Genomic DNA, 27,156 nt, shown 5'->3' on the forward strand with positions numbered 1-27,156 from the left:
GTATTTTATCACTAAGATCTTTTCCAGGTTGTCACTGTTAGTTCTGGCTATGCGACCGAAGACCACTACGTGCTTTACGTGGAACTTCTTTCTATGTTTTCTTATACTTATGTATAATTGTCTCGTTTGTGTTTAAGAATAAACACATTCATATTATGTTCTAAATACCGTACCTAACAGCCGTAGCAGTGCTTCACAACCTTTTTGCCTCGATCCCCCTTTGCCAAAATTTTTGTTCCTATGTCTTTAGTTATCTACCTGATAGGTAAGTAAAAATCCAAATCCGTGTTCTCCTTACAGTCTTGCTACTTCCCCTAGGGACATCTCCTCCTAGGAGTTACCATGTTTCCCAACGCGGGCACGGGAGATTAAAACATGGAAACTCCTGCCCACTGGAGACAAATTAACGCCTTAATAACAATGGAGTGGCATTGGATAGATAACAGGTGAGGCCACGGTCAATTCAAGTCCAAGGGAACAAAAAGAATAGCCCTGCGGCCTCTAATTAAAACGAACTATGGGACTGTGACGTCACGACGCATAGACAATAGCCGGGTAAAAACAATTTTGAATGAAGAAACGGATATTATGACATTCATAATAGCCATTTGTTATTTTTCTCTTCCTTTTTGGGAGCCGGTGAAGTCTATGTCAGTCACTGAATCGCTATGTGACTACGTCATATTTAAATGGACATCGTGTGGTATTATAGCAATTCTCCCATACATTTTGTATGAAGTACACTGAAATCGCTGCACGATCCACACAATGCACGCTGCATTTGCACTTATCTTTTAATAGTTATGTTGTTCAATATATTATGTCATTATGAAATCATCTTAACCCATTTAGCCCGACCAGGTGTTATAACACGGAGATTTGCCTCCACTCTATCTGCCCAACGGTATTTAGGATGACCAACAGGACGGCGTGGTGGTGGTGGTTGGTGGTGGTGGTGGTTGGTGGTGGTTGGTGGTTGGAGGTGGTCGAGTTCAGTTGGTCCGGTTGGTGGTGGTTGGCGTCGGCGAAAGCTGGCGGGATACCGCACTGGACCGATCAAAGTGGCGTGCTCTTGTGTTGGAGGCCAAGACTCATTTTGGGTCACCGCGCCAACCAAGTAAGTAGGTGTTATAACACCGCTTTTTTTGTTTTTTGTGGTTGCTAATTGATGGTATATCGAATTAGTCATAATAAATCCATGGGTAATATTTTTTGGTTTTAGGGGTATATACATATTAGTGCAGGCAGTAGAGTTGATTTTGGTTTTGTTTAAAAATTGAACGTAACAAAACAAATGCGACTCTGTTCCAATTGAATATGATTTAATTTTCATCGTAAGTATATAAGTACTAGTATAATAAGTACTATAAGTAGGACCTTAGGGCCTTAAGGGGATAGGGTAGGATATTTTAGTGATTCAGCTTTTCATGCGTTTCACACGTGATATTACGTATTTTATTGCTAGTTTACGATAATTAGCATTAGTTAATAACGTTATAATCAATTTACTGTGGCATGCCTATTACGGTTGCTTGCTTACCATTGGTTTAATAAACTGATATTTTTGGTTGGCATGTTAATGGCAAAAATGTGTTTCAAAGATCCCCACGGAATTGAAAAAAGGTTACATTGGCAATTAGCATGTGGTGTATAAAAAGACCTATTTTACGTCACCCTCTTACATATAAAACGCCCACGCCCCGCCTGGAAAACGCGCCTGTGTGACGGAACCTTTATACGTTTTTATTAGTGTTACACTCGCGTTATAAACCTGGATTATTTTCTTTAAATGTTTATTCAAGATGTGAGATGGGTACTTTAAATTTATGAGTTTGTCTTACTTGGATGTTTGCAAAACTGTTTACAAGGAAGGTTTAAAATAGAGAATGCGATTTTCTTTTTTTCATTAGAATATAAAAATAAATATGCGAGTAGCAGGTACTGTATAAATAGACAGTTTTTTCGTAAACAAATTAATTTCAATGAGTTTCGATCTAGGTGCATCCTCACCGCAGTTAACTATTTAATTGTGGAGCAAATATGCAACAGGTAACTAGATAAGTTATGTTGTTATAATGTTATCGTGTTGTAACAGTGTTGCTCCATAAAAGTGGACGCACCTTGATGTTAAATAGGTAGGTAATGTTATAATACAATAGATTTTTTAAACTGAATAAATTATAAATGAGAACGGAGAAATCTTATCATGGAGCGTTTACAAAAAAACTAATCAGATAGGCAACGTAGAGCCGTCGTGAAATTCTTTCTTCGCCCAATTTCTTTACCCAAAACAAAGCGGCCTTTCGAGCCAAATAAACGGCTAGAGCGAGCAGCTTCAAAGTGTGTCAATTAACAAAGAAAATAAGAAGGTACAACCTTGCAGTGTTGCCAACTTGGCATAAATAATGCCAGATCTAGCATATTTTCACTCGCTTTGGCATCAAAATTTACCATTTAGCATCTGGCATATTTTTTAGCATAATTTAGTCTAAGCCAAGTTAGCACCAACTTGGCAGCAACAATATGCGCCATCGCCTTATGTGGTTCATATTTTCATATGAATTTTGACTTTTCTGGACGGATGGACGTCGACGGACTATATAAAGTTGGTCAAGCAGATCTTGTTAGTAGAGAAAGGCGGCAAATTTGAAAAATGTATTTGTTTTAAGTGTCTAATTTCAAATGGCATTTTTTTTAGCATATATATTTCTAAAAGCTTTGGCATTATTTTGGCATAATCTAGACATTAGTCTAGCATTTTTTCAAAATCCGAGTTGGCAACACTGCAACCTTGTAATCTGAACTGAACCTACTCAAATTAACTCAACTCTCCCGTACCCGAACAGTTAGCTGCGAAAATATCTTGCTTATTAACGCGTAACTTCAAATAAATAGGTATTTAAAAATATTTTGCTTGCGTCGGGGGTTTTTTAAAGAGATATTTATATGTTTGAAATACTTATGTTTTTATCTAACGGATCACTGAGACAATATTATGAAAATAAAAAAGGCCGTAAACACATTTAGAACTTTCCCTTTTTTGGAGACTGGTCAAAAACATCGCGACTCAGACTTAAATGCCCGGGATATAAAAAAATAATACAAGGCTTGGAATCAAATAAAAACTTCAGCCGTCTTCGCTCGCAGTGAAATTGCCGGCAAACAAAAGCCTACTTTATTAATTAACTATTTATTACTCTATTTTTTGTCTACACAATTGTTCCACTTACTCCGACCTTAATCTATGATTTGATCATTAATTGCTTGTCGTAGCCATTTAAAAAGTTCGCGAATTGTCTATGGGTGTGCCAGTTTTTGCCCGGACCCTGTTCGGACCCAGTTTTATTTATAAGCTACCTGGGGTGTCATTATTATAGCCTACCGAGCATGAGCGAATGGGAAGCTCAGGTGGACCAATATAAAAGAGCACTTTCATTACATATAGTTGTTACGGATCACGGGATTACTTTAGACTGGTGCAAGTGCATGCGATGGGAATGAAACGGGACGGGTTGGTAAGTTAGTACAGGTGGTCGCTCGAGGCCGGTTCATATCCTGCGGCGACTGTTTGTGAAACACCTTGTTTCTGTGTTGGTTTCGGTGATTATTTTCATACGGGTTGTGTGGATAGGCTTTTAGCTGTTTATTTTTTTGCTAACGGTAGGTTTTACTATTTCGATGTCATAAAACTTGCAAAAGTTTCACGCTTAAAATAAGTGCGACCTGTGGAAGGCGAGGAAACTGAAAACTGGTTTTAATTGAATTAGTTTTTAAGTCAGTTACAAGTGAAGTTAGTATCCTGTCCTGGGCTTGTATAAAGTAAATATTTATCAAGCTAAACCGTCCATTCTAGACAGTTCTGATGGTTTTTAATCAACAGACACGCAACAGTTATCCGTCTGCAATAAATTGTTAACTCCAGTCTGTCAAACAAACCACTTAATGATCGGTACCATTCTGAAAACAGTTTACAGTGTTAGATTAAATTTCGCGACATGAAAACCTCTAGCGTTACATTTCAGTCGGCCTCAGGGATTAGTTTGAATGTTTAAAGCCTTGCGTGACAGGCGGATCGCGGAGGTAAAGGCAAAATGCCGACATGGCATGGCAGAAATAGCTAACGTTGACTGCTTTCGAGCTGACACGATATTGTACGCGGCAGACCTGTAATGCATTACCCTTGCACTAAAAAAAAAACACTTAAATTTGTCTATGACCTTTTCGAATCACAGCATTCGCGGCGGACTTTTTAAAAAGTCATAGGACCGCCGCGCGTTCGATAAAACCTGATGTGTCGTTTAAAAAAAACTCAGGCATTTATCTCACGGCCAAAGCTTCAAATGTAGAGTGCATTGCACCTAACACGGTTCGCATATTTTATTACATATTATCCTGCCTTTATGTTGTTGTATGTCCAAATAGGCAATTCAAAACTCGTATTTTTAAAATGTACCGTTATCGCGAAAGAGCTAAGTAGCACGGTTAGTCACAGTGGTAATATTATTCTTAATTAAGATACTAAACTTTACAGAGGCACACGTAAATCAAGCACATTATGAAACCAGAGACTATTAAGGTATTCGAGATAACTTTTTTTAAGAATCACAGATAAACTTAAAAGCAGTTTCATCTCAGTAGACAAGTGTTAACCTAGACAATGGGAGAGAAAATCCAAGTATAGTAAGTGGCGTGTCTAGTCCCGTTAGACGCATGCGCATAGCAACGAACAGTACCCAATGATGCATTTTATCTTATCGTCTGAAGATACCTGTTGCATAGAATCGCACTGCGATCTAGGTCTCACCTGAATAAACATGATATCCACGTATTACAAAACTAACAGCTACGCAAACCAGTTTTTATAATACGTGCGTTTATATTGATAAATTGGTAAATACCTATATTATTTTTATACGTCATTTCGTTTTGCAAGCAAATAACGTCATTTAACTATGTCATCGCGGTGAAGAAAATTACTGTGAAATTGCAAATTAAAATAAATAATAATTTGACGTCACTCCGTGTTAATTTGTCCTGCATTTTGGCACCGCGAGCTGGCAATTACGAAAAATAAATTAATAGTTTCAGGTCTCATCATAGGTAGATTAACTGAGGTCAAGATTTTTTGTTCACAAAATTACCTGGTGAACGTCAAGGCTCAAGTTTTTGCGTTCATTTCGTTGATTGCAGCAACAATGACATTGGGTCGCGTTTCATTTGTTAAACTTTGTTTTTAACGTCTACGCGGATGTACTGACGTAAATAGCATCACATCACATGGGGAGAGACCGAGTTACCGAATGTATCGGGCCGTTTGAAAATAGAACGTGAGTTCGGGCGACTCGACCGTTCAGATAACGTTTATCGGCCCATCGCGGCAATAAGATACGTAATAAAACCTTATCACAATGCGGACACGTTTCTCCGAATGTTTCTAAAGTATACGCTGTTATTGAATGTAATCTGAGTTACGAAGTAATACGAAGTCTGTTTCATCTCGTCGTACGTAACGGTTATAGGTTATGTTATGTGATGTCGGGCGGTCGGGTGTGGCGTGCGGCCAGCTGATCGCGATCGCACGCACCCTAAATGCAGGTGTTCATAAAATAAAGCGTATTGATTTAGGCCATAGGGACGTAGGCGGACTCTCGACTTAAACTGTTGTAAAAAAAAAACGATTTTGTCTATTGTTTTGATGTTTACTAACCTTGATTCCGGAGCGTCCCTGTTGCTTCAGCAGAACGTTCTCGGGCTTCATGTCGCAGTGTATGATCCTGTTCTTGTTTAGAGCATGAAGACACTGCAGGAGACTGTGCGAAAACTTGCGGACAAGCTGCAAGGAAAAACCTTGGAACTTGTTTTTTCGTATCAACTCGTATAAGTTTATCGAGAGCAGCTCGAATGTGATGCAAGTGTGGTTGCGGAAGGTGAAGGAGTCGAACATATGGATAACGTTCATTGTGTTGTCTTTATCCTGCTCTCTGAGGTGCTCCAATATGCGAATCTCCTCCTGAGCCTGTCTGTGGAAGCGTTTCTCGTTGCGCACCATCTTCAGCGCGCAATTCTCTCTCTTCTTGTGATCATAGGCCTTCATCACCTGGCCGAAGCTGCCCTTCCCGATCACCTTCAACACCTCGTACCGGTACGCGATGTGATCGTGCGGGATGTGTATGTAAGAGCCCTGTTCGTTGTCGTATTCACAATTGTTCGGGAAGCCTACCAGTCCCGGGCGCTTCTTCGCGTTGGCGCCTATGAAGTACACTTGGGGGTAATCAAAAATCTCGCGGTGTTCGTAAGGGGTCAGTTTGTTCATGTAGAGTTTCATGACCTGTTCGGGGCTGGCCGCTGCCGCCGGCGGCCGCTTGTCGGGCGGCTGCGCGGCAGCAGCGGGCGGCGCCGGCGGCCCGGGCTCCAGCGGCGGCAGCGCCCCGTCTCGCAGCAGCGCCCGCCCGAACGCGTGCGCGCTCCCCAGAGGCATGTCACCGGTCATGGCCGCGCGGGTCCCGCCACCGCCGCCTCCGCCTCCGCGCTCGCTCGCCGTGGCCGGGCCGAGCCGCTCGCTGCACGCGCACGCACCACGCACACTGCACTTCACTGCACTTGCACCGCCACAGCTTGCACTCGACGACGGCGCCACTCCGGCACTCTGTACCACATCTCACATACACCGAGAGGAGCGAGACCCGCACTTCCACTTATGAGGGCACATTCCGTCTCGGATACGATACGATGGAGCCGCGGCCGCTGACTATACCGTGCGACGCGAACGTGAAACGCAAACAAAGACCCCTTGCGGCTTGCAGGCCGACCCGACGACAGAACCAGAGAGAAAATAGAAACTGGTCGGTAGAGTCATTGAACCGTTCGGCCGCGCGGAGCTCATGAGAGCGAGTGAGACGGAAAGCTTTGCGCTTTCTCAATGTTGTGCTAGATGGCGCTACGAACACACTCAGCGGGGTTTACAGTATTATTCGAGACCCAATGTTATTTTTTTCAGTGAGCTATGGAAAATTGCATTCTACCACGGTGATTTTTACTTTGTCGAATGGTCAGTATCAACAAATTATATCTTTACACACTAAAATTATAGAATTTTAGAAACATATGGGCTATGTTTTTATATTATTAAAAAGAATATTCAAGTATGTTTTCATACTTGCCTATGACAATAAAGTAAAAACGATAAAATCAGGCTAAAGTTTAGACTATATTACAAGTTACTTATTCTTTAAGTTTATAATTCTTTCAGTTCAATATATGAAAACCTCTTTAAAAACGAATATAATAAATCGAATTTACCTATTTTATCTTTTTGACAGCTGATTCATTTGCATAGTGAATGGGAGAATTAAATCGGGTCTCGCTTAATACTGTAATTGTCTATGGTGGATTGTCATTGAACGCCATCTACCGATCGACAGAAAACTGACAGTCGACCGACCGACAGCAGACAGCGGAAGAATTTCATCCAACCACTACTAGACCACACACGTCTTTTCTTTTCTATTCCATTGTTTTCTGTCGCAAAATACAATCGTAATTTCACGCAGCAGTGATTTTCATCAAACTGTATCAAAACATGTGTTAAAACTGGACTGTGTAATAAAGTGCACAAGAGTTCGCGGTGTTAAAAAACGTAAGTGAAGGTGTTTCTATATTTGAACGTTCATTTAATGCGATTTCTTTTTTTATCTTGTGTTGTATTGCATTGATTATAAAGCCAAATCTGGCCAATTCGCATTTGCCAAGTGTTTATCCGGCCGGATGTTTTATCAATGACTGACAATGACAGTCAGTGGTCAAGTTCGATATTATAACTAGAACTTTGAGAACGTTCCATTGTTTTAGTTAAGTCGAAGTTATTTAGTACGTGATAACTCGTACCTCGCTAAATACCTACGTCATGCATCGTTCGTGAACATATCAAGGTAATAAGGGCTAATTGCATGTATCAGTGCATTGCTACTTCCTTGTTGAGCACAACACAATGCCTGTGCATGATTTACGTGCTACTGGCGGTACGCCAATACAACAACAATAACTGCATAATGCGCTTATCAAGTAGTACGAGAAATGAGATAAATTGACACTTTATCCTTTGTTTATTAGTTTAGTGAGCTGAGTCATACGGTCAGGAGGTAATGAAATCTCGGCATAAATGGTCTGACTCATACAACTGGTGTACCTACTCTCGAGTGTTATACCCAGTTAATGGACTTTGAAGAATGTTTACTAACAAAGCATTAGTAACACTCATTATAGGTGTCATAGTAAATTAGAATATATGAATATAAAAATGCTTCTGGTGATTAACTAATGGAAAATACTAGTTTTTTTGAACAATTACTCATTTAACACATTCAGTGCCGAAAACCTGACTATCGGGTATTTTATGATTTCGTTCCCAGGCTGGACAACGGGATTGTGGTACTACTGCATTATAATTATGACGAAATTGTGAAACAATATTTTTTAACACTTTGACTACCGAGAACCCGCCTGGTAGGCACTCGTAATGTTTGCTCAGATGCCGGACAACCTGCCCAGCGGGTTGTTTTGCACGCAGATATAGACGGTTTCTGGGGTAGTATGCCGTTTTTTGCCCGGTTGCGAAAGTGTTAAGCTGTTTTTGTTGATGGCAACCATAGTTACCGTGGTTGCTAGAATATAATTAGGTACCTCTGTATAATAGCAGACATGCTATTAAACTAGACATAGGTATAATAAGTAAACAATACACAGCATTATGTGTATAATAATGTTATCATAACTTCCTGAAAGGATTCTTGATAGCACACAATACAACATTGTTTGTATGTATCTTGGTTTATATTGTTATAAAATTAGTGTAGCACTACTAACTAACATGCAATATATTAGTGTTTAGAGTAGGGATTACCAAATGGCGGACCACAGTCTGGATCCCGACCACCAACCTATTATATTTTTTTGCTTTTATAAAAGGCCCACAGATTACCAGTTCGCCGGACGATAGCAGCCTGTCAGTTATTCGGAGCTGTAAAATTTTGCGTTTAACTGACAGGCCAATATCGCCCGGCAGCCTGGTAATCAGCTTAATAAACTCAAGTAGAAACGGACCACAATGGTCATTTTATCTTAAGAACTGAAATCCTCAAGAAACTAGTCCTAGTCCTCAAGAAAGTGTCCCGTTGTCTGTCTGTGCGTCTGTAATCAAATCGTGCAAGTTAAATTTGACCCACTTCCCGGTTTCTGATGAAGCTGAAAATTTCCATATGTATTAAGTCAGGTGACAATGAAATATTATGGTACCATCGAGCTATTCCGATGATGTCAAATCAAATCAAATCAATATATACTTTATTCATGTAGGCCTAGCAACAAGCTCTTATGAATCGTAATTAATCTTAATCTAATTATCAGAGCAATTTATTGATGTTAATATTATTCCATTATAAAATTGGATTATTATACATATCAAATTTAACACTAAGACAAGAGGTGGCCACTGGCCATAACAACACTTGGATAAAACAACGCAAGCTAATTGTGTTTCAGGTTTTTAGAATTGTCTGGATGAGTATTAGTTGCCTGTGGAATGAAAAGTACAGTCAGTGATAAAAGTTTTTTCGTCTAAAAACTTTTATTATGCATTATTGTCTGTCTTATATTCATCTAAATATTCTAATGATATACTAGGCAGTCTAAAAATTATTGATGTCCATTTTAATTTTAATCAATTATTCGGCATTAAAAATATTATTACCCTTTTATGACTCACTTTCTTCATCTGAAAATTCTGAAATACAAAAGATTATTTTAACAGCTCTGAATAATGTTCTTTGTTGTTTTGTGAAATGAGTTTTTAATTATGACTGTAAAGGCACTAAAATGTTCGCAGGAAGTTTTAGAAAGTGTTTTAGTAAGTGTTATAAACAATTTATTTCTGCTAGTTTACTGTAGAGCTGTTTCACTTACCAGAAAGATAGGTAAGCTACGTTAAGGGGCCTACTGATTAACAGTCCGCCGGACGGTATCGGACTGTCATTTGTTGGGAACTGTCAAAATATTATCCTAACTGACAGGCCGATACAGTCTGGCGGACTATTAATCAGTGGGCCTCTTTAGAGAGTTTTCACTGAAGCATATATAATGCCGTTCTGTTATCATTTTCTGCGAACTGAAGGTATTTTGATATGCATCAACATGTTAGTTTATTATCTATTGCTTATCAATATTAAAAATTTACTGTACGAAGCAAGTGCAAAGTTTGAAATTGTTAAAAATCCTCAGTAGCATACAGGGCCAGTAATAATATTTTACCTAAAATAAAAAATAAAAATTTGCCTATTACGTCCCACTGCTGGGCACAGGCCTCCTCTCAAGCATGAGGGGTTCGGGGATTTTTTACCTAATGTACGTCAAAACCTAAACCATAAGGAAGGTGTGTGTGCGGCTGAAGCCACTGAACCCGTTTTGATGAATGTGATAGACCTGGCCTGGATGACAAAAGCGACATTTTTAAACAATTTCTATAAAGTAAGAATTTATATGAAACAATCTGTACACTGGTTCTCGTTTTCCGAGAGTTTTACTTGTTATCTGGTTTTATAACACCTATTTGTTGGTATTTTCTCAATAACGTCCAATTTTTTTAATAGGTAATGTAGTTAGCGACGTGATATGGCCATAAAAAGATAACACATTAGCTTGCAAATTTAAAACTACCAGGCCTATAAGCTAATCACTCCTACATTATCTGTCGGTCAAACTAAATTATACTCTTTACACACCAACCACCCATTATTACGCCATGATACCAGGTCCAAATTACCATGTAGGATAGGGTTGCCATAAGTGTGGGGGCTCAGACCGGGACATTTAACGAAAACCGGCCAAGTGCGAGTCGGACTCGCCTTCCAAGGGTTCCGTACATTACACAATTTTCAACAATGTATATTTTAATGTGAAACGTGAGTGAAATGTTTAAAAAAGACCCGTAAGGGACGATCAAAAACTAAGTAATAAGTCCGACGCACGCTTGACTGCATATTTCTAATAGGTTTTTCTGTCATCTATAGGTAAGGAACTATTTAGTTTTTTTATTTATTTTAGTAGTTTCGGAGATAAAGAGGGGAAGTGGTAATTTTTTGTCTATTTACTTAAATTACTTCTAAACTATTAATCTTAAAATTATTATTAAAATATATTTGAGATTCCCACAGCTCTATCACTTGATATATAACACCATATAGTTTGCAAAACTTTGTTTATTAAGTGTCTCATTTACCCCCCAATAAGTGCCCCCTATGTTTAAAATTCATTTTATTTACGTTACATGTCCGTCTTCGGGTTATAGATTGACATATATGTGTACCAAATTTCAACTTGACTGTCACAAATAATGTAGGTACCTAAATGAAAACACGAGCGAAGCGAGCGCGAAATATTTTCGAGATAATAGTAGGTAGATTTTTAGGATTTCGTACTTCAAAAGGAAAAAAACCGGGCAAGTGCGAGTCGGACTCGCGCACGAAGGGTTCCGTACCATAATGCAAAAAAAAACACAAAAAAAAACAAAAAAAAAGCAAAAAGAAAACGGTCACCCATCCAAGTACTGACCCCTCCCGACGTTGCTTAACTTTGGTCAAAAATCACGTTTGTTGTATGGGAGCCCCATTTAAATCTTTATTTTATTCTGTTTTTAGTATTTGTTGTTATAGCGGCAACAGAAATACATCATCTGTGAAAATTTCAACTGTCTAGCTATCACGGTTCGTGAGATACAGCCTGGTGACAGACGGACGGATGGACGGACGGACGGACGGACGGACGGACGGACGGACAGCGAAGTCTTAGTAATAGGGTCCCGTTTTACCCTTTGGGTACGGAACCCTAAAAACGGAGCCCAAATAGGATCACTTTGTTGACCGTCCGGCCATCTGTCTGTCTCAATGCCCCCTACTAAATAACTATGATTTATAAACCGGGACAATTTGCTTATGGGCCGGGACACCGGGACATCATGCTTCAAACCAGGACATGTCCCGGCGTACCGGGACGTATGGCAACCCTAATGTAGGATCTATTTATAAATTCATTGTGGGTGGTCCTATAGACCGACCGCTTAAATGAGTGCTCGCCTGCGCGGTACGGGGGCGACGGGGTAGGACGACTAAGGGTGGCGGGGAAGGTGCGGGCGGCAGGCGTACGCTTGCCCTTAGTCGTCCTACCCCGTCGCCCCCGTACCGCGCAGGCGAGGACTCATTTAGGCACTGGTCCCACCGCGAGCTAGTAAGCTATGAGCTATCGGCTATAAACACGAACAAAAGATAAGCACTCCCGTGTAAATAAAAGAGACACGGCGATATTTATAGCTCACCGCTGGGCGAGTAACTCTATAGATTTACACAGACTATCGCTGGAATATTGACTGAATCCCCGTTCTCCAAACAAGTTTCGGGCTATTTGAGGGTAATAATTTATTCATTCAGGACTGCAGGCAGCTTAGTTTGAGCGGATAACTGCTGTGAGCCGGTCTAACGAATTTTCAAATTTGATGTTCCAATCTCGACATAAATCCATCCAAAACGGAATACCTACATAATCCGATCTAAGTAGTCATTTTTTTTTTACTCTTTATTGAAAGAGCTTTGTCACTGAGTGACGATGTCGCTCTGTATATACTACATAAATCTTATCGTCTACTTAAACCTACATTTACTAGCTTATAAATTAAGTTTGCAGCCTCTGACAACGGCTGGGATAATATATAATTACATCCACCAATCTTAAAAAAGTTATCATCTTCAATCTCTCGGCGAACTGATTCGTTGCGAACACATTCCATTAGGATGTGATATACGTCTTCCTCTACATCACACTCAGAACAATTTGGTGATGGAACTAAAATTTGAGTTATTCTGTCTTACGTTAGCTTAGCCAATTAAATTAACAATCCTCTTTGAAAAAGCACATTGCTATGTAATATTAGCTATTCCCGTTATATGATAGTGCAATGGGAATGCGGGGTAATTTCGTAAATAGCAATAGTAAGCAAGATGCCTTGGTAAGCGTTGCATTAGCGTAAGTATTGCTAAGGGTGGTATTCCACCTGTCCAATGTCATTGCGTCTCACTATCTCACTAAGCAAAATGTGAATCGCAATACACACTGGACAAAGAAATTGGATAGGTAGAATACCATCCTAAAGTATTAAGCGCTTCTGGTATTATAGATAAGTACTAATTTCAAAATGATCCCGCTTTCGAAGTTACCCCAATGCATTACCCATTTCTGTATAATTATGAAGCGTGGACTGACATGATTTACGGGAATTATAAAAGTGTAAGAATAAGAAATATTGATTAGCACAAAAAAGAACATAATACACAAATTCATTTAAACGAACAGAGAATTTTGCTTAGGTCCTCATTAAGTACCGGTACTCTGTTAACCAGCCATTCGTAAACTTTATAAAGAATTAAAAATATAAAATCCACCGATTTAGAAATCAGTGTCTTAAAGACTGAGAATTCCATCCTTCGATTTCGTGTCTAAATTATCGACGAATAATCGAATCAATTGATACATAATTAGCGATTCATTACACTTAACCCTATTATCGCCGCCGCCTGAACGAATCAAACGGATTGACACGCCACTAATGTGATATATCACGAAAGACCTGAATACCTAATCTGCAAATCGATACCGGTATCGATTCCAACTGTCATTGCCCATTTGATTCCCGGTATCAAATGAACTGCATAACTGGGTTATGTGACGTACATTATTTTTCACTAGCTACTGCTACAGAATTATTTTCCACTTCTGCCCGCGACTTTGTCTGCGTATCATGATGATTTCCGTGGATCTATCCTTGGTTCTTCCCCGGGATACAAGTTAGACGCATACGGGCCATTTTATTTAAAGTTGTCCCCTACACTTTTTTTTTCAATATTGGGATTTTTTATGTTATTTCTACTCAGAATCATGAGCTCTTTTGATCCTAATAGGAGAAAAAAAGTGTCCCAAGATTTCCATACATTTTTCGATCTTTCCATTCCGAAACCGCCATACAAAGTCTATGAAAAAATGGTAACGGAATTGGGAAAAAACCTTGGGACACTTTTTTTCTCCTATTAGGATAGAAAGAGCTCGTGATTCTGAGTAGAAATAACATAAAAAATCCCAATTTTGAAATAATAGTTTAGGGGACAACTTTAAATAAAATGGCCCATACCTACGAAATATAGGCATATTATCTCATCTAAACTAGGTTCATAGGTTTAAGTGTGAGGAGTTAACCAATAGGGATTTCTCAAATTAAATCTTGAATACCTATAATTCCTCCACAATCACATAATTAAAGCTATTAGTACCTAATTATCGTGCATCGCACCCAGACGTTTTCATTCATAAATTAAAGTCACATTTAGGTATTTGTTAAAGAATCTTAGTACGGAATGAAAAGGTATCTTTGGTACGAGCCAGGATTTGAACCACTTTGAAAATTGATCCACTTTGCCACCACGCTTCTTCAAAAGGAGTATTTCTTCCATTCACTACCCTCTAGCCGCCCAGAACCCTATAAAAAGGTCTCCTGTTCCATTCTAATTTGAACTTTGTGTTGACAAAATAAAATTTCATTTTGCTTGGCAATGTTTGACGTATGGGCGGCTAGAGGCTACTGAAGATTTTATAAAACAAAGTGGCTCTGTTACGTAACTTTTTAATTGCTCCACGTTCCCACGCCAAAGGCTTAGATCTAAAAGCAGTGTTTAGAGTAATTTATAGGCTATGAATACTTTGGTAATTAAAAACAATAAATTGAAGTCAAACTGAAATTGTGGCAGTGATGGAGTGTCTTACAAAACGATTTCCTGATTTTACGTGAATTTTAGAATAAGGTAGACAGGCAGGATTATTGTAATGAGTTCACTTCAGATTTTGTGAGTTGTTGAGTTATAAAAGAACGCATAAGAAAAACCTAGTAAGTCTATTTCTCCCTACCACGATTTTCTTTTCAAACATTACCTACAGTCACCTGAAAAATTATAAACCCTTTGAACCTAATAAGGGCCCTGTCACAATAGCCAATTCATTATTCTCTCTTGACATAAAACTAAACGCGCCACTATTAATATCCATTAGTCTCACCTGCAAATTCTGAACTTAATATTTCACCCGCAACATTTTTTTCAAAAGCAACCTTATGACTTTCGCTTACGACACATTTTGCATGTTTCAAGTTAGACCTAATTAACGAGGTAGGCTTCATATAACCGGTCTGGACAGGATAAGGGTTATTTCCTGGCACTTGAGTTGGCAGCTTAACAGTCACTTGGTTCAGTATTGCAGGCTTGTACAATAGCAATGTTCTTCTGTACGGATATGATGGTCGTTCTTGTCTATGTAACAGCGTGATAAAACGATGTCCGTCACTTTCTATCCCACGGTGTTAAAAAGTGACAGTTACTTTATCACGTGGATAAAGATGGATAAACCCATCCATAATACGCCGGCTGAAGATTATAATTTTACAGCGTGGAGTAGCGAACTAGCGAAGTCAATTGGGATAAGTAAGAATACAGTTACACCGTCTCGTCTACACCTTATAAAAAAAGCGGCCAAGTGCGAGTCGGACTCGCCCATGAAGGGTTCCGTAACAGCAAGTAACATAATAAAAATGCGGTTTACTGTTTATGACGTATTTAAAAAAAACTACTTACCAAATCTTGTTCAAACCAATTTTCGGTGGAAGTTTGCATGGTAATGTACATCATATATTTTTTTTAGTTTTATCATTCTCTTATTTTAGAAGTTACAGGGGGGGGGACACACATTTTACTACTTTGGAAGTGTCTCTCGCGCAAACTATTTAGTTTAGAAGAAAATGATATTAGAAACCTCAATATCATTTTTGAAGACCTATCCATAGATACCCCAAACGAATGGGTTTGATGAAAAAAAAAATTTTGAGTTTTAGTTCTATGTATGGGGAACCCTAAATTTTTTTTTTTTTCTATTTTTGTATGAAAATCTTAATGCGGTTCACAGAATACATCTACTTACCAAGTTTCAACAGTATAGTGCTTATAGTTTCGGAAAAAAGTGGCTGTGACATACGGACGGACAGACAGACAGACAGACAGACAGACATGACGAATCTATAAGGGTTCCGTTTTTTGCCATTTGGCTACGGAACCCTAACAAAGTCCCCCGCCGCGTGTGTCTCTGTATGTCTGTATGTTCGCGATAAACTCAAAAATTACCGAACGGATTTTCATGCGGTTTTCACCTAACAATGGAGTGATTCTTGAGGAAGGTTTTGTTTTGGTACTTTTGGTGTATAATTTTTTAAGGTTTTGTATGTGTGTTTTTCACTGCAGCATACTGTTTGTTAATAATATTCATAAAATCATAAATGATGGTCATTAGCGCTTAAGGACAGGATTTAAGTATGTAGGTATAACCAGTTTAGGGTCTAGCATGTTGACAGCTTGGCATTTCAGACCCTTTGTTTTTGTTTTGAAATAATCCTTCTCGGAATAAATTCTGAGATCAGAACACGGTTGGCCTTTTTTTCGAAAAAAAAAACGCTAGATCGCCAAAATATTAGCGGTTTAGCAAGCATAACTCACATTTTAGTATTAATTTTTATCCTGTTGTATTAGCGTTCAACAATTTCAACATTGCGTGACTAGGTTGCCTAGAGACTAATCGTTCCCCATTCATCACTTTCATCAGTTTCGGTGAACTAGATGACACTTATTGCCGTCTGGCCATTGACCTTTACGCGGAAGCACAAAGTTTCTTTTATGAGGAAAGGAAAGTGATATCGGGATGGCTAAATTGGCTAACTTTTCTAGACGCGTTAATTTCGATGCCTGTGTAGACTGGATGACAAAACTAAACTGCTTGAATTTTCAAGATTTTATTTATTAACCTCGAGAAAGAAGATAATGTTTTTGTGTATGTTGAATATGTTCTATAACTTTGACGCCCAACAACTCTAATTGGAATATTTTTAACATACCTATGAAATGTACATATTATGCAGCCAAGTATTTTGAATTATTACAAATTGCAAACGGAGGCGTCCTGCATAGTGCATACACATCTGGTGTATGCAGGACGCCTCCGTGGTGTTTAAGGCCTGTCACGCCGGCTGCGTGTGCGTGACGTGCGTGCTCGTACTGCTCGTGCGGCGTTGTAGTATACAGATCCTTATGAGAGACGGCACACCGCTTGCGTGACGTGTGCGTGTAACAATTTTCTGATCGGTCGTTTTATAAATACAGAAGTAGTGAATCAGCGGCTTATATGTATTATGAAGTCTCATAAATTACGTACTTACTTACTATATTCTCAGAAGACATATTATGAGGAGTCACGTCCTCGACAATTCACACGTAACGTAACATTCACACTTTGATGGATATAATACGTTTTAGGCAAAGAGAATTTGAAATAGAGAGTTACTGTCATGGTAAATTATGTAGCTACAGTACATTGACAGAAGATTAAAACTGTTAGAACGCCATTTGACTTTGATTTGGCTTATTCTTTGATGTGTTAATTTGTTAAATATTGAAATTAACGCCTTCTACTCGACAGTAGGTCAAAGGTTATCGCGCCATCGCTCGAAAAGATTCCACCTTTGGCCTAGTCTCGAGTAGATTTACAGTGGCTACATATGTTACTTTGACAATCCGCCTCTATACACTACATTCTCTTTGGTTTTAGGCTAATTCCTTTACAGCCAGTCGTAATTAGCTTAGTGCTACGATCACGTTGCATGTGTATGTCTACAGACATTCGGCCAAGTCCCATTTAGTTTGGTAACCCGACTCCCGCAATTCAATTAATTGGTATATAGAATCGGACCAAGCTCTTAAGATTGCACAGTTGTGCACTGACTTTACTGTGAAGAACTTGACACCTTATACATACTTCAAATTTCTATGCAAATATTACCTATACCGGGTGTGACCTGTAACACGAGGAAATAATTAAAACATAGACTGTACTCCCCAAACGAGGACACTTGTTCAACAACTTTAAAAAATTTGAAGTATTTAGAGTCCATATTTTTCATACAAAATAAATATTATCTTCAATGGACGCCATCGCCACGCCATATATCATTGTGATTGACGTTGCTTGTCACGCCTTAAACATAACAAAATTCGCAATACATTGCGTCTTAGAATAAACTTTATAGTGTATCAAAACAAAAATCAAACCACAAGTTACTTTTAAAAGTTGCTGAACAAATGTTGGTCAGTATGAGGAGTACAGCCTACAGTTAAATTTTTTGCTCGTATTACAGGCCACACTCGGTATAGAGTGGCACTCCATAAAGAGCGCAGCAGGCTTATTATGGTTGGCTTTATCTACGTGACAAAACATCCGTCACTTTTTAACAGAGCGCGATTGAAAGTGAGGATACCGATTTATCACGCTGTCGTGTAGACAAGAACGACCATCATATCCGTACTGGTATAACTTAGCGGTAAGAGCATGCGATAAATCCGGAGGTATTGATGAATTTTTCGGAACTTATGTACGATATATCATTTGATATTTACCAGTCGCTTGTCGGTGAATAAAAACACTCTGAGGAAACCGGACTATTACCAATAGGGCTAGTTTCCAACTAGTGCCTACGCCAATTCTTGGGATTAGCTGTCAAATGGATCCCAAATGTCAGTTTATGATAACTTAAAAACTTAAAATTTATTGCTTATTATAAATACCTAAATAAATCATGAATCCTTCCATGACGATATACAGTTAATTTGTACGATCTACAAGCTCGGGTTAAAGTGACATTGTAGGTCGATAAGATAATCCCAATAATCGATAAGTCAACAATCATTACGAAGTATTTAGGCGGCGTCGATATGCGATAACATTGTGACTATTGTGTTAGTTCGCCTCTGATTCCGTTCAACATGGGTTTTAATGCTTAGATTAAATGGGCGGTTGTAGTCAATGTAGATATATATATGTATATCAGAGGAATAATGTGTAATAAATATTATGGGTTTAACAAACGAATTAGTTTCCCGGTACATATACCTATAATGAGTTTGAAAAACTTTATTTGTTAAGCTTCTTATTTACCCCCCCCCCCCCCCCCAAAAGTGGAACGCATGTTTCAAATTTATTTGTTTACGTTACATGTCTGTCTTTGGGTCACTAATTTACATGTGTGTACCAAATTTCAACTTAATTGGTCCAGTAGTTTCCGAGAAAATAGGCTGTGACAGACGGACACACAGACAGACAGACGCACGAGTGATCCTATAAGGGTTCCGTTTCCTTTTGAGGTACGGAACCCTAAAAACGGATTAAGATCTCAATCTGTAAACGCGACGTATCAAACCAGGTGTATCGTACTTAATTATTCAAATATGACAGGCGTATTGTCCGACTAATTGGTTAATACTGGTTCTAAATTGAATCAGCTGCAGCTGCGAGATTATCTTGATCCCGGAACTTTGCCCGGATACCACAATTAGAGCTAATGTACCAATGTTCAGTTCGTTAGGGTTTTATTAAAACAGAGATTAAACAAATGATCATAAGATTCATAAGTGTAAACCTAAATTAGCCTGAGGCATTGTTCCCAGGACGCTGGCCGCGTTCCCCCTCTGCACAGTGAGGCTGGGTGTTTGCGCAAAAAATGCGCCAGATCGTAGGTCGCCAGACAGCCAGACGTTTGGTAGAAATTTCTTTATAGTTAGGGTTTCGGCGAAAGTTGGTATTTAATGTAATGAACATTTCTGTCTACAGTAGCATTTTCTTAGTACCCGATTTATCGAGATTTTAAGACATTTTACCTGTGAATGGTAAGACAAGACCTAGAAGGAAAAGTATCATCATGCCCTTGCTAGAAGTAGCCAACTATTTTTTTAAGAGAGGATTATTTATGTAGTTCGTCTTTTCAAATATATGTAATATCTTGAGATATGTAAGTAAAAAGTACTATTAAACTATCATAGGATACCTTGCCTATGTTATTGTTGTATGCAGAAGACACAATTACAATCTATAATAATCTTAGTAGTGGTGTTATTTTAAAGCTGATAGCCAGAATTAGGCCTGTCTAAGTCATCCAGACCGATTGACTGGATACCACAATTTTAATGTACCTACTTGTTGATTTAGGACCAACCCGACCAGTTCAGCTAAGTAAAGCTTTCTGAGGTTTTAATACTAAATTTTAATTAATCATAAGATATACCTAAACTCAAGAACTAAATTAATTTAAACTAAAAGTTATACAATTTTGAATGTTGATTCAATATTCTGATAGTTAATACTAAAAACTGATTATACTGAGACTTAATATAAGAGCTGAGATTTAATAAAACACTCTTCTTTTGTGTCTGCTTTTCTATTTACTTAACATTCTAATATTTTAAACTTTCGCGTTTTGAATAACTCACATTATAGACGGGTCTAACGCGAATTATATTCAATTACCTTGATTTACCGACGTTTCGACACAGGTTTCACTGGTCGTGGTCGCGGCTGACTGATGTCCCAGCAAAATGTGAAAACAGAGACATTTTCATTTTTCTTGTCATTTTGCTGGGACATCAGTCAGCCGCGACCACGACCAGTGAAACCTGTGTCGAAACGTCGGTAAATCAAGGTAATTGAATATAATTCGCGTTAGATCCGTCTATAATGTGAGTTAATATGTACTTAACATTCTATTTGTCGTATTTTTATTGACTTTCAGTCTATCATAAAACTACGAGTATTACTTGCATGAACATAACTCATCTATGTTAACCTCAAGAGTTGTCATTATATTTATGTACGAAGGCCGCTTTATGTAAAACACACGCTGTACCTATTCTAGTATTTTTAGTGACTAGATATCGATTCCAACTCCAAAGGTATCACTTCAATAAACACTTAAATAGGAACTTAATAGTCTTAATACCCTTGAACGAAAATGCGCCATTCTTGGCCCAGATTTAACTAACTCCAAATATTCAAGTAAACGTACGTTTATTTTATAACCAATTTATTTTAAATTGGACCGTAAAAGCTCAAATCTAATAGTTCAGTAAGGATATACTAACCTTCAGGTTGAATTAATGTAAGAATTTAGCCAAATCCGGCTCGTGAAATATAGTGGTATGCTAATCTAATGTCATTTTTGAAATGGGTACTTGAGATCACGTACTGGCAGAGAAAGTAAAGATGTGGATAATATGAGTCTAAATGGCTTTTGTTGAATGTGTGGATCAGTTAGACATAGAAGTAAAAGTTTCACATTATCGTCAAATCCCGTAGTGTTTTTGTCTTATAAAAAAAAGTTTGAAAGTATGTGCCACCCTCAAATACTTTTCCAAATAGTTATGTATCTCGACAGTTTGCGTTCAAAAGTATTGGCATATTGTAATTGTTCTACATATACAGGTTGGCTAAAAAATAACTGCATTCCCGTTGCCAGGGAGGTTTTGGGATTATGCTGAGCAACTTATATTATGGGACCAACCCCTAAATCGCGAATCAAAATTTGGCTGTTTCATACATTTTGGCTGGTCCATTTTCTATGGGAGGGTAAATTTTTCGCGATTTCGGGGTTGATCCCATAGTAAAAGTTGCTCAGTATAATTCCAAAACCTCCCTGGCAACGGGCATGCAGTTATTTTTTATCCACAATTTTGTAGATACAAATCTCATTTTGTTAATCTATTAGTTAATACGTTTGATGCTGTCTGTAGAACTGTTTGTGAAACTGTTAATTAAATTCTAAACAACGGCAGCAAGTCTAACCTTTTCACCAATGCGAAATTGTTCATTGTACGCAATTTTTACAGCTCCACAAACCGACTTCATTGTTTAAGCCAAGTACGCTCAAATGAAATGAATCAAGATACAATCAGTGCGCAGTGCATAACCGTGCAGCTGCATTTATGAGCGAGCAACACGATCGCTTGATATCCAGGGTTTTGTTCTAATCGCCCTCAGAACAGGAATGAGTCGAAGTTTCAGGTTATCCAGTATCAGTGTTTTTTTAATAGGCAGTTAATTCGTACGGGTCACAAGGTCACGTTAGGCTGGTCGGTTTGAAAACCCGATTAGATTGCACTTTGGGAATACGCCGGGTGTGATTGTAATGCAATCCGTTATGTACCATTGTTGATATGTGATTATATTGTTGTTTGGACAATCTGAATGTCTGACATTCAAAGTCAGGTGGGTAGCCAGGTGTTACGATTTTTTTTTTACGATTAGGGCTGATTTAGACGGCGCACGACCTCGCATGCGATTTTAGTTACAATTCAACCGACCGATCTAAAACCGCAATGTATTGAAACTCGCATGCGACTCCTCGCACCGTCTAAATGAGCCCTTATATTCATATCCTAATATTTATATTCAGCTTCTGTCTTGATTCTGTTTAAAAATAAAATAAAACTAAGAGCGTATTGAGGATTGAAGCCACAGTTTCCTAAACATCTTTGAATTACTTTGCAATATAAAGCACGCAGACGTGACACTCGTGACAGCTGCAGACACCTATCATTACGCTTACACTAATGGAAGCTCACAATCAAAATGTAAAAACCCTCACATACGTACCTAATAATAGCATTTTTCTCTAACTAGGTCAATTACTGGCAGTGGAGCCATCCATTTTACGCGCTCATTATGCTAAGAGCATACGAGTATGCCGGCCGTTCGCAAAAGTATAGTGCACAGGCCATGTTCCCATTGCTGACAGACTATACCAGCGGTTCCCAAAGTACACTGGGCTCCAACCCATCTAACAAAAACTGACAAGTTCGGGACCCACCTCTTGGCCGTCTTAAATAGGGAGCATAAAATAGCCCAATCGGTCGGCATGTCGTCTTATGTTGCAGGGCCCACTCTTTCGCTCGCGACCCATAGTTGGGGAAAAAAACTGGAAGTCGGCGGGAAGGAGCTCTTAGGATAAATCACACAAACAAATGAACTTACTGCGTGTACTTAAACATCATTAGAGGGCCTGGCCAAGATGCCAATCGTTTGCGCCGTAGCAAAAGAAACGGTAATCTCTCTATCACTCTTCAATGTAAGTGCGATAGAGAGACATCAGCGTTTCGTTCGCTACGGCGCAAACGATTGGCATCTTGACAAGGTCCCCAGGTTTGGGGTCGTACGAGTGGCTAGGCTAGGATAAACTGGTCTATAAAAAAACTAGGTTAAAGCGATTAGAATATCCCCACCTGGTCGAGTAAGTCATAAATTCATAACATAATGCCACAAACAGGGAAATATTACAAGTGTGGGATCTCAGTTTACTCTTGGTATTTAAGGATTTCGGTACCAAGTTAAACTAGACTAGAGACGAGCACAGTAAACATATGTTTGGATAAGGAGACTCGAAATATACTGCGTATGGTAATTATTACTGGTTAATAATTACTTAACGCATGCGATGGCAAAAAGGACTTTAAAGTTAATAGCCCTAATGTCGTTATCTACCGCTATAATAGCAGGCTGTGACATAAAACACGCTTAGAGCTCTCTTATGGATCGTATTATAATATAAATACTGGCAGTAAAATTGCAGTTGCTGCTGTCTGGCTATTTATTGCCTTTTTTATGGGTTTGCCGGAAATCCAATCTGCTAAACGTTAGGATTAAGCACAGTAACTCGTATTTTTACCCGCAAAGATATATATATATAGGTTCTTATGTGAGGTAAAATAATAAAAATAAATTGGTAAAATTTTAATGAGTTAGTAAGTAAGGGTAGTTTTAATAAGTTTTTGGCAAAAAATTCATTTTTGGTACAAACTTTTATCGCTGACTGTACTTTTATTTCCACAGTCAACTAATGCTCATCGAGACAATTCTAAAAACCCCAAACACAATTAGGTTTCGTTGTTTTATCACATAGTTCATATGGCCACCTCCGGTCTCCATCATCAGATCAGCTCGATGACACCATAATATTGCATTGTCACCCGATTTACGTATGTATGCAAAATTTCAGCTCAATCGGAAACCGGGAAGTGGATCAAAATTAACTTGCAAGATTTTATTTACATTCATATCACCACTACAGACAGACAGACAGACAAAAGTCAGGTGAAACTAAATAAAAGCTTGTAAAAATGGGTAATAGGTATCTTTAAACTAGAGGCATTTTCTACTACAGGTGGCGTAAGTGTCCCTGAAAGAAGTAGGTACTTCTGGTTCCAGATATTTATCATTTTCAAAATTATCTGGCTTCCGAAGTTACCCCAACAAAACTTACTAAAAACAAAATAAAATAAATATTTAAGTGGGGCTCCCATACCACAAACGTGATTTTTTTGTCGTTTTTTGCATAATGGTACGGAAGCCTTCGTGCGCGAGTCCGACTCGCACTTGGCCGGTTTTTTATCAGTGTGCATTTACTACGTTATACATGTTACAAAAAGACCTGTCCGCTCTCGGAATACCCAACTGGCGTGAAGTGGCGCAGAATAGGGCAGAATGGCGCTCTCTTGTGTCAGAGGCCAAGATCCTCTTTGGGTCACTGAGCCAGTGATGTATGTATGTATGTATTATCATGCCGCGATCAGAAAGGGATTAGAAATAACAGATTTCCATACACTTACGTCAAAATCAATATGGATTGACAGCTATCTCAATCCCTTTTTAATTGCGATTCAGTAATATATCTTACAATAGTTTCAATTCCGTTACTAGCAGTCTGTGTTCCGACACTTCCCAATTCCCGATACTACTAAATCGTTCTCACTGAACCACATACCATCGCCCACACTGTTAACTGTCCATCGATGGACCTTATGCCTTTTGTAATAAGGTCCACCGATGTACAGTTAGGAGTGTTGCTATTTGTACGCACCAATTGAGTCTGTATCAGCAAGGACCCGACTTCCTAACTTGACCGCTATTGTCTGTGCGGAAAGAGAAGAGTCGTGGAATGTATGGGGCCCAATACATTCTACGACTCTTCTCTTTCCGCACAGACTTTATCAGATAATTCGGCATCGCCCTTGATCTGTCACAACTCCTGTCGGATCGTTCCGGATGTGATTTAGCTAAACGGCGAACGTACCTACTAATACTAACACCACTCTTAAACCATTGGTAGACTTTATGTCTATGTAATAGGGTCCATGAATAATCATTTAATTTTTTGGACGATGGAACGCGACATGCCTCTATAATTACGCGTAATAAGGTCGTGTATGAATAAAATTTCGACGAGACGATCGTGACTTTCTTTCGCGGTCGGAAACAAAAGAAAATTTTAAGGACCGCCATTATGACAAAGGCTTTCTGAATCTTAAAGGCATAGTTGTAAGGAAATATTCAATGTGGGCTTTGTAAGGATAAAATAAAAGGCACGGAAAGAATGTTAAACGATTTATAACAAAGCTTCGTCCATTCTGTTAGACATGTGGAACCTTTTAGAATTTAGGGAATGAGAAACAAAGTTCAAACATTTTTTCGGTACGTTTTTAATGTTTTTTATTTACCAGATTTGTCTGGGTATATACGTCAATCATAAAATAAAATGTAATGTTCTTATTCTTAAATTAAAAAAAAATGTGATGTTAAGATTTGTGGACATGTGATGCGGAGAGATGAATGTCATGTGACAAGAAAGGTATTACGAATTAATGTGGAGGGAAATACGAGGAGAGGAAAACCGAGGAAAAGGTGGATGGACTGTGTGAGAGATGATATGAAACGAACGCAAGTGAATGACGAAATGACGGGCGACAGAGAGGTGTGAAAGAGAAAGACATGCTGCGCCGACCCCAAGTGAATGGGACAAGGGCAAGAGAATGATGATGATGAGATACCGATGTACTAAGTTGAAAATCTTTATATAGTTGCATCTTTAAATAAACATAATTCCTGGTTTGAAATTCCGTTTGAACTGGTTTCAGAGTAGACTTATCTTAACGAACTAAATTTATGTCACTATTACCACTTACTACATTGCGTCACATATGAATATCGATAACCATTATCGGTACCAATCGTCAACAAGTGGGTCAATTAGAACAAATTAATCTTTGGACGTAAATATGTCGCGACGGGAAGCAAGTTCAAAGATCAGAAGGCATTGGACCCTAATAATTGTTATTTTATCTATCCGGTATGTCTGTTGATTGACAAGCCAGTAAATGAATTATTTTACGATTCTTATACGAGGAAAGGAAAACCGAGGATGGACTGTGTGAGAGACGATATCAAACATCAAACATCAAACATCAACATTTATTCAGCAAATAGGCCACAAGGGCACTTTTACACGTCAACATTGAATTTACATAAAAGCAAAAATAATAACATCAACAATTTTATAAAATAAAACTAACAATTCAATCTAACGTATTACAATTACTAAGAGATGTATATGGTCTCTTAATGTCGAATTACATACAAAATACAGATAAAAAAACACACAAAAAAAATCTATAATATTTAGAGGTGTAAATGTCTCTAGGTGTCAGAACTATAAGATTATATAGTTATGAAACTACCGCAAGTGAATGATGAAATGTGGTACTAGGTATTGGTGCTCGACGCGGTCCCAGTAGGTACATGTCATCTTGGAACTTAGTCATTTTCAATAGAGGAGACAGCAGTGGCATTAGAATGTCGAGCACTAGTACCACCACCTTACATGTCTCTAACATGGTTGGTTATGTTTATAAATACAATTATTTGAATATTGAAATCCAGAGCATTTAATACAATTGTTTCCGTTATCGTGGAGTAAACAAATATGATTCATTTCCCTCCACGCCCCACTGCGGTACCTTTAGCATTGACTTCTATTTTAAACTGACGATTGGTAAACTGTGAAATGCTTAGTTTCCCGTGTTTATGAAATGTGATATAGTGCATCGAATGATTGAATCTAGTGTGAAATGGCATTTAAGATGAATTCAATAGGATTTGTACCAATTAATACAAATTTTCATACTAAACATACTTTAGCAGAAATACGGGTTTACGTGCCTCGAATGACTGAACGGTCTCGTTTGCACTCACGTATTTCAATAAGCACTGATGATTGTTTATCGAATTTATATTTTAGTATAAGTACGTATAACACACCTCTTCTTTGAATATGGTCGCATGTTACAATTTGGGGCTCACGGGTCAGGATTTTTTAAGCTT

General features: G+C 38.5%; 2 protein-coding genes across 8 annotated transcripts in view; one reads left to right on the forward strand and one right to left on the reverse strand.

Moving 5' to 3' along the window:
* The window catches only part of LOC134675665 (dual specificity tyrosine-phosphorylation-regulated kinase 2), a 267,559-nt gene extending 260,659 nt beyond the window's left edge, over positions 1 to 6,900 (reverse strand). The window contains exon 1 of the mRNA XM_063533995.1: positions 5,708 to 6,900. Within this exon, the coding sequence (XP_063390065.1) occupies positions 5,708 to 6,490 (783 nt within the window). The 5' untranslated portion in view covers positions 6,491 to 6,900. The remainder of the gene's footprint in view (positions 1 to 5,707) is intronic.
* A 487-nt stretch (positions 6,901 to 7,387) lies between these two features.
* The window catches only part of LOC134675419 (transmembrane and coiled-coil domains protein 2), a 77,330-nt gene continuing 57,561 nt past the window's right edge, over positions 7,388 to 27,156 (forward strand). For 2 of the 7 annotated variants that reach the window (XM_063533667.1, XM_063533670.1), the window contains exon 1: positions 7,391 to 7,636. The gene's annotated coding sequence lies outside the window, so the exon portion shown is untranslated. Of the gene's footprint in view, positions 7,637 to 27,156 lie in introns of all 7 variants that reach the window. The other 5 variants (XM_063533665.1, XM_063533664.1, XM_063533672.1 and 2 more) reach the window with 5 other exon arrangements.

This window comes from Cydia fagiglandana, chromosome 22 (genome assembly GCF_963556715.1).
Source record: "Cydia fagiglandana chromosome 22, ilCydFagi1.1, whole genome shotgun sequence".
In the NCBI taxonomy this organism is placed as follows: Eukaryota; Metazoa; Arthropoda; class Insecta; order Lepidoptera; family Tortricidae; genus Cydia; species Cydia fagiglandana.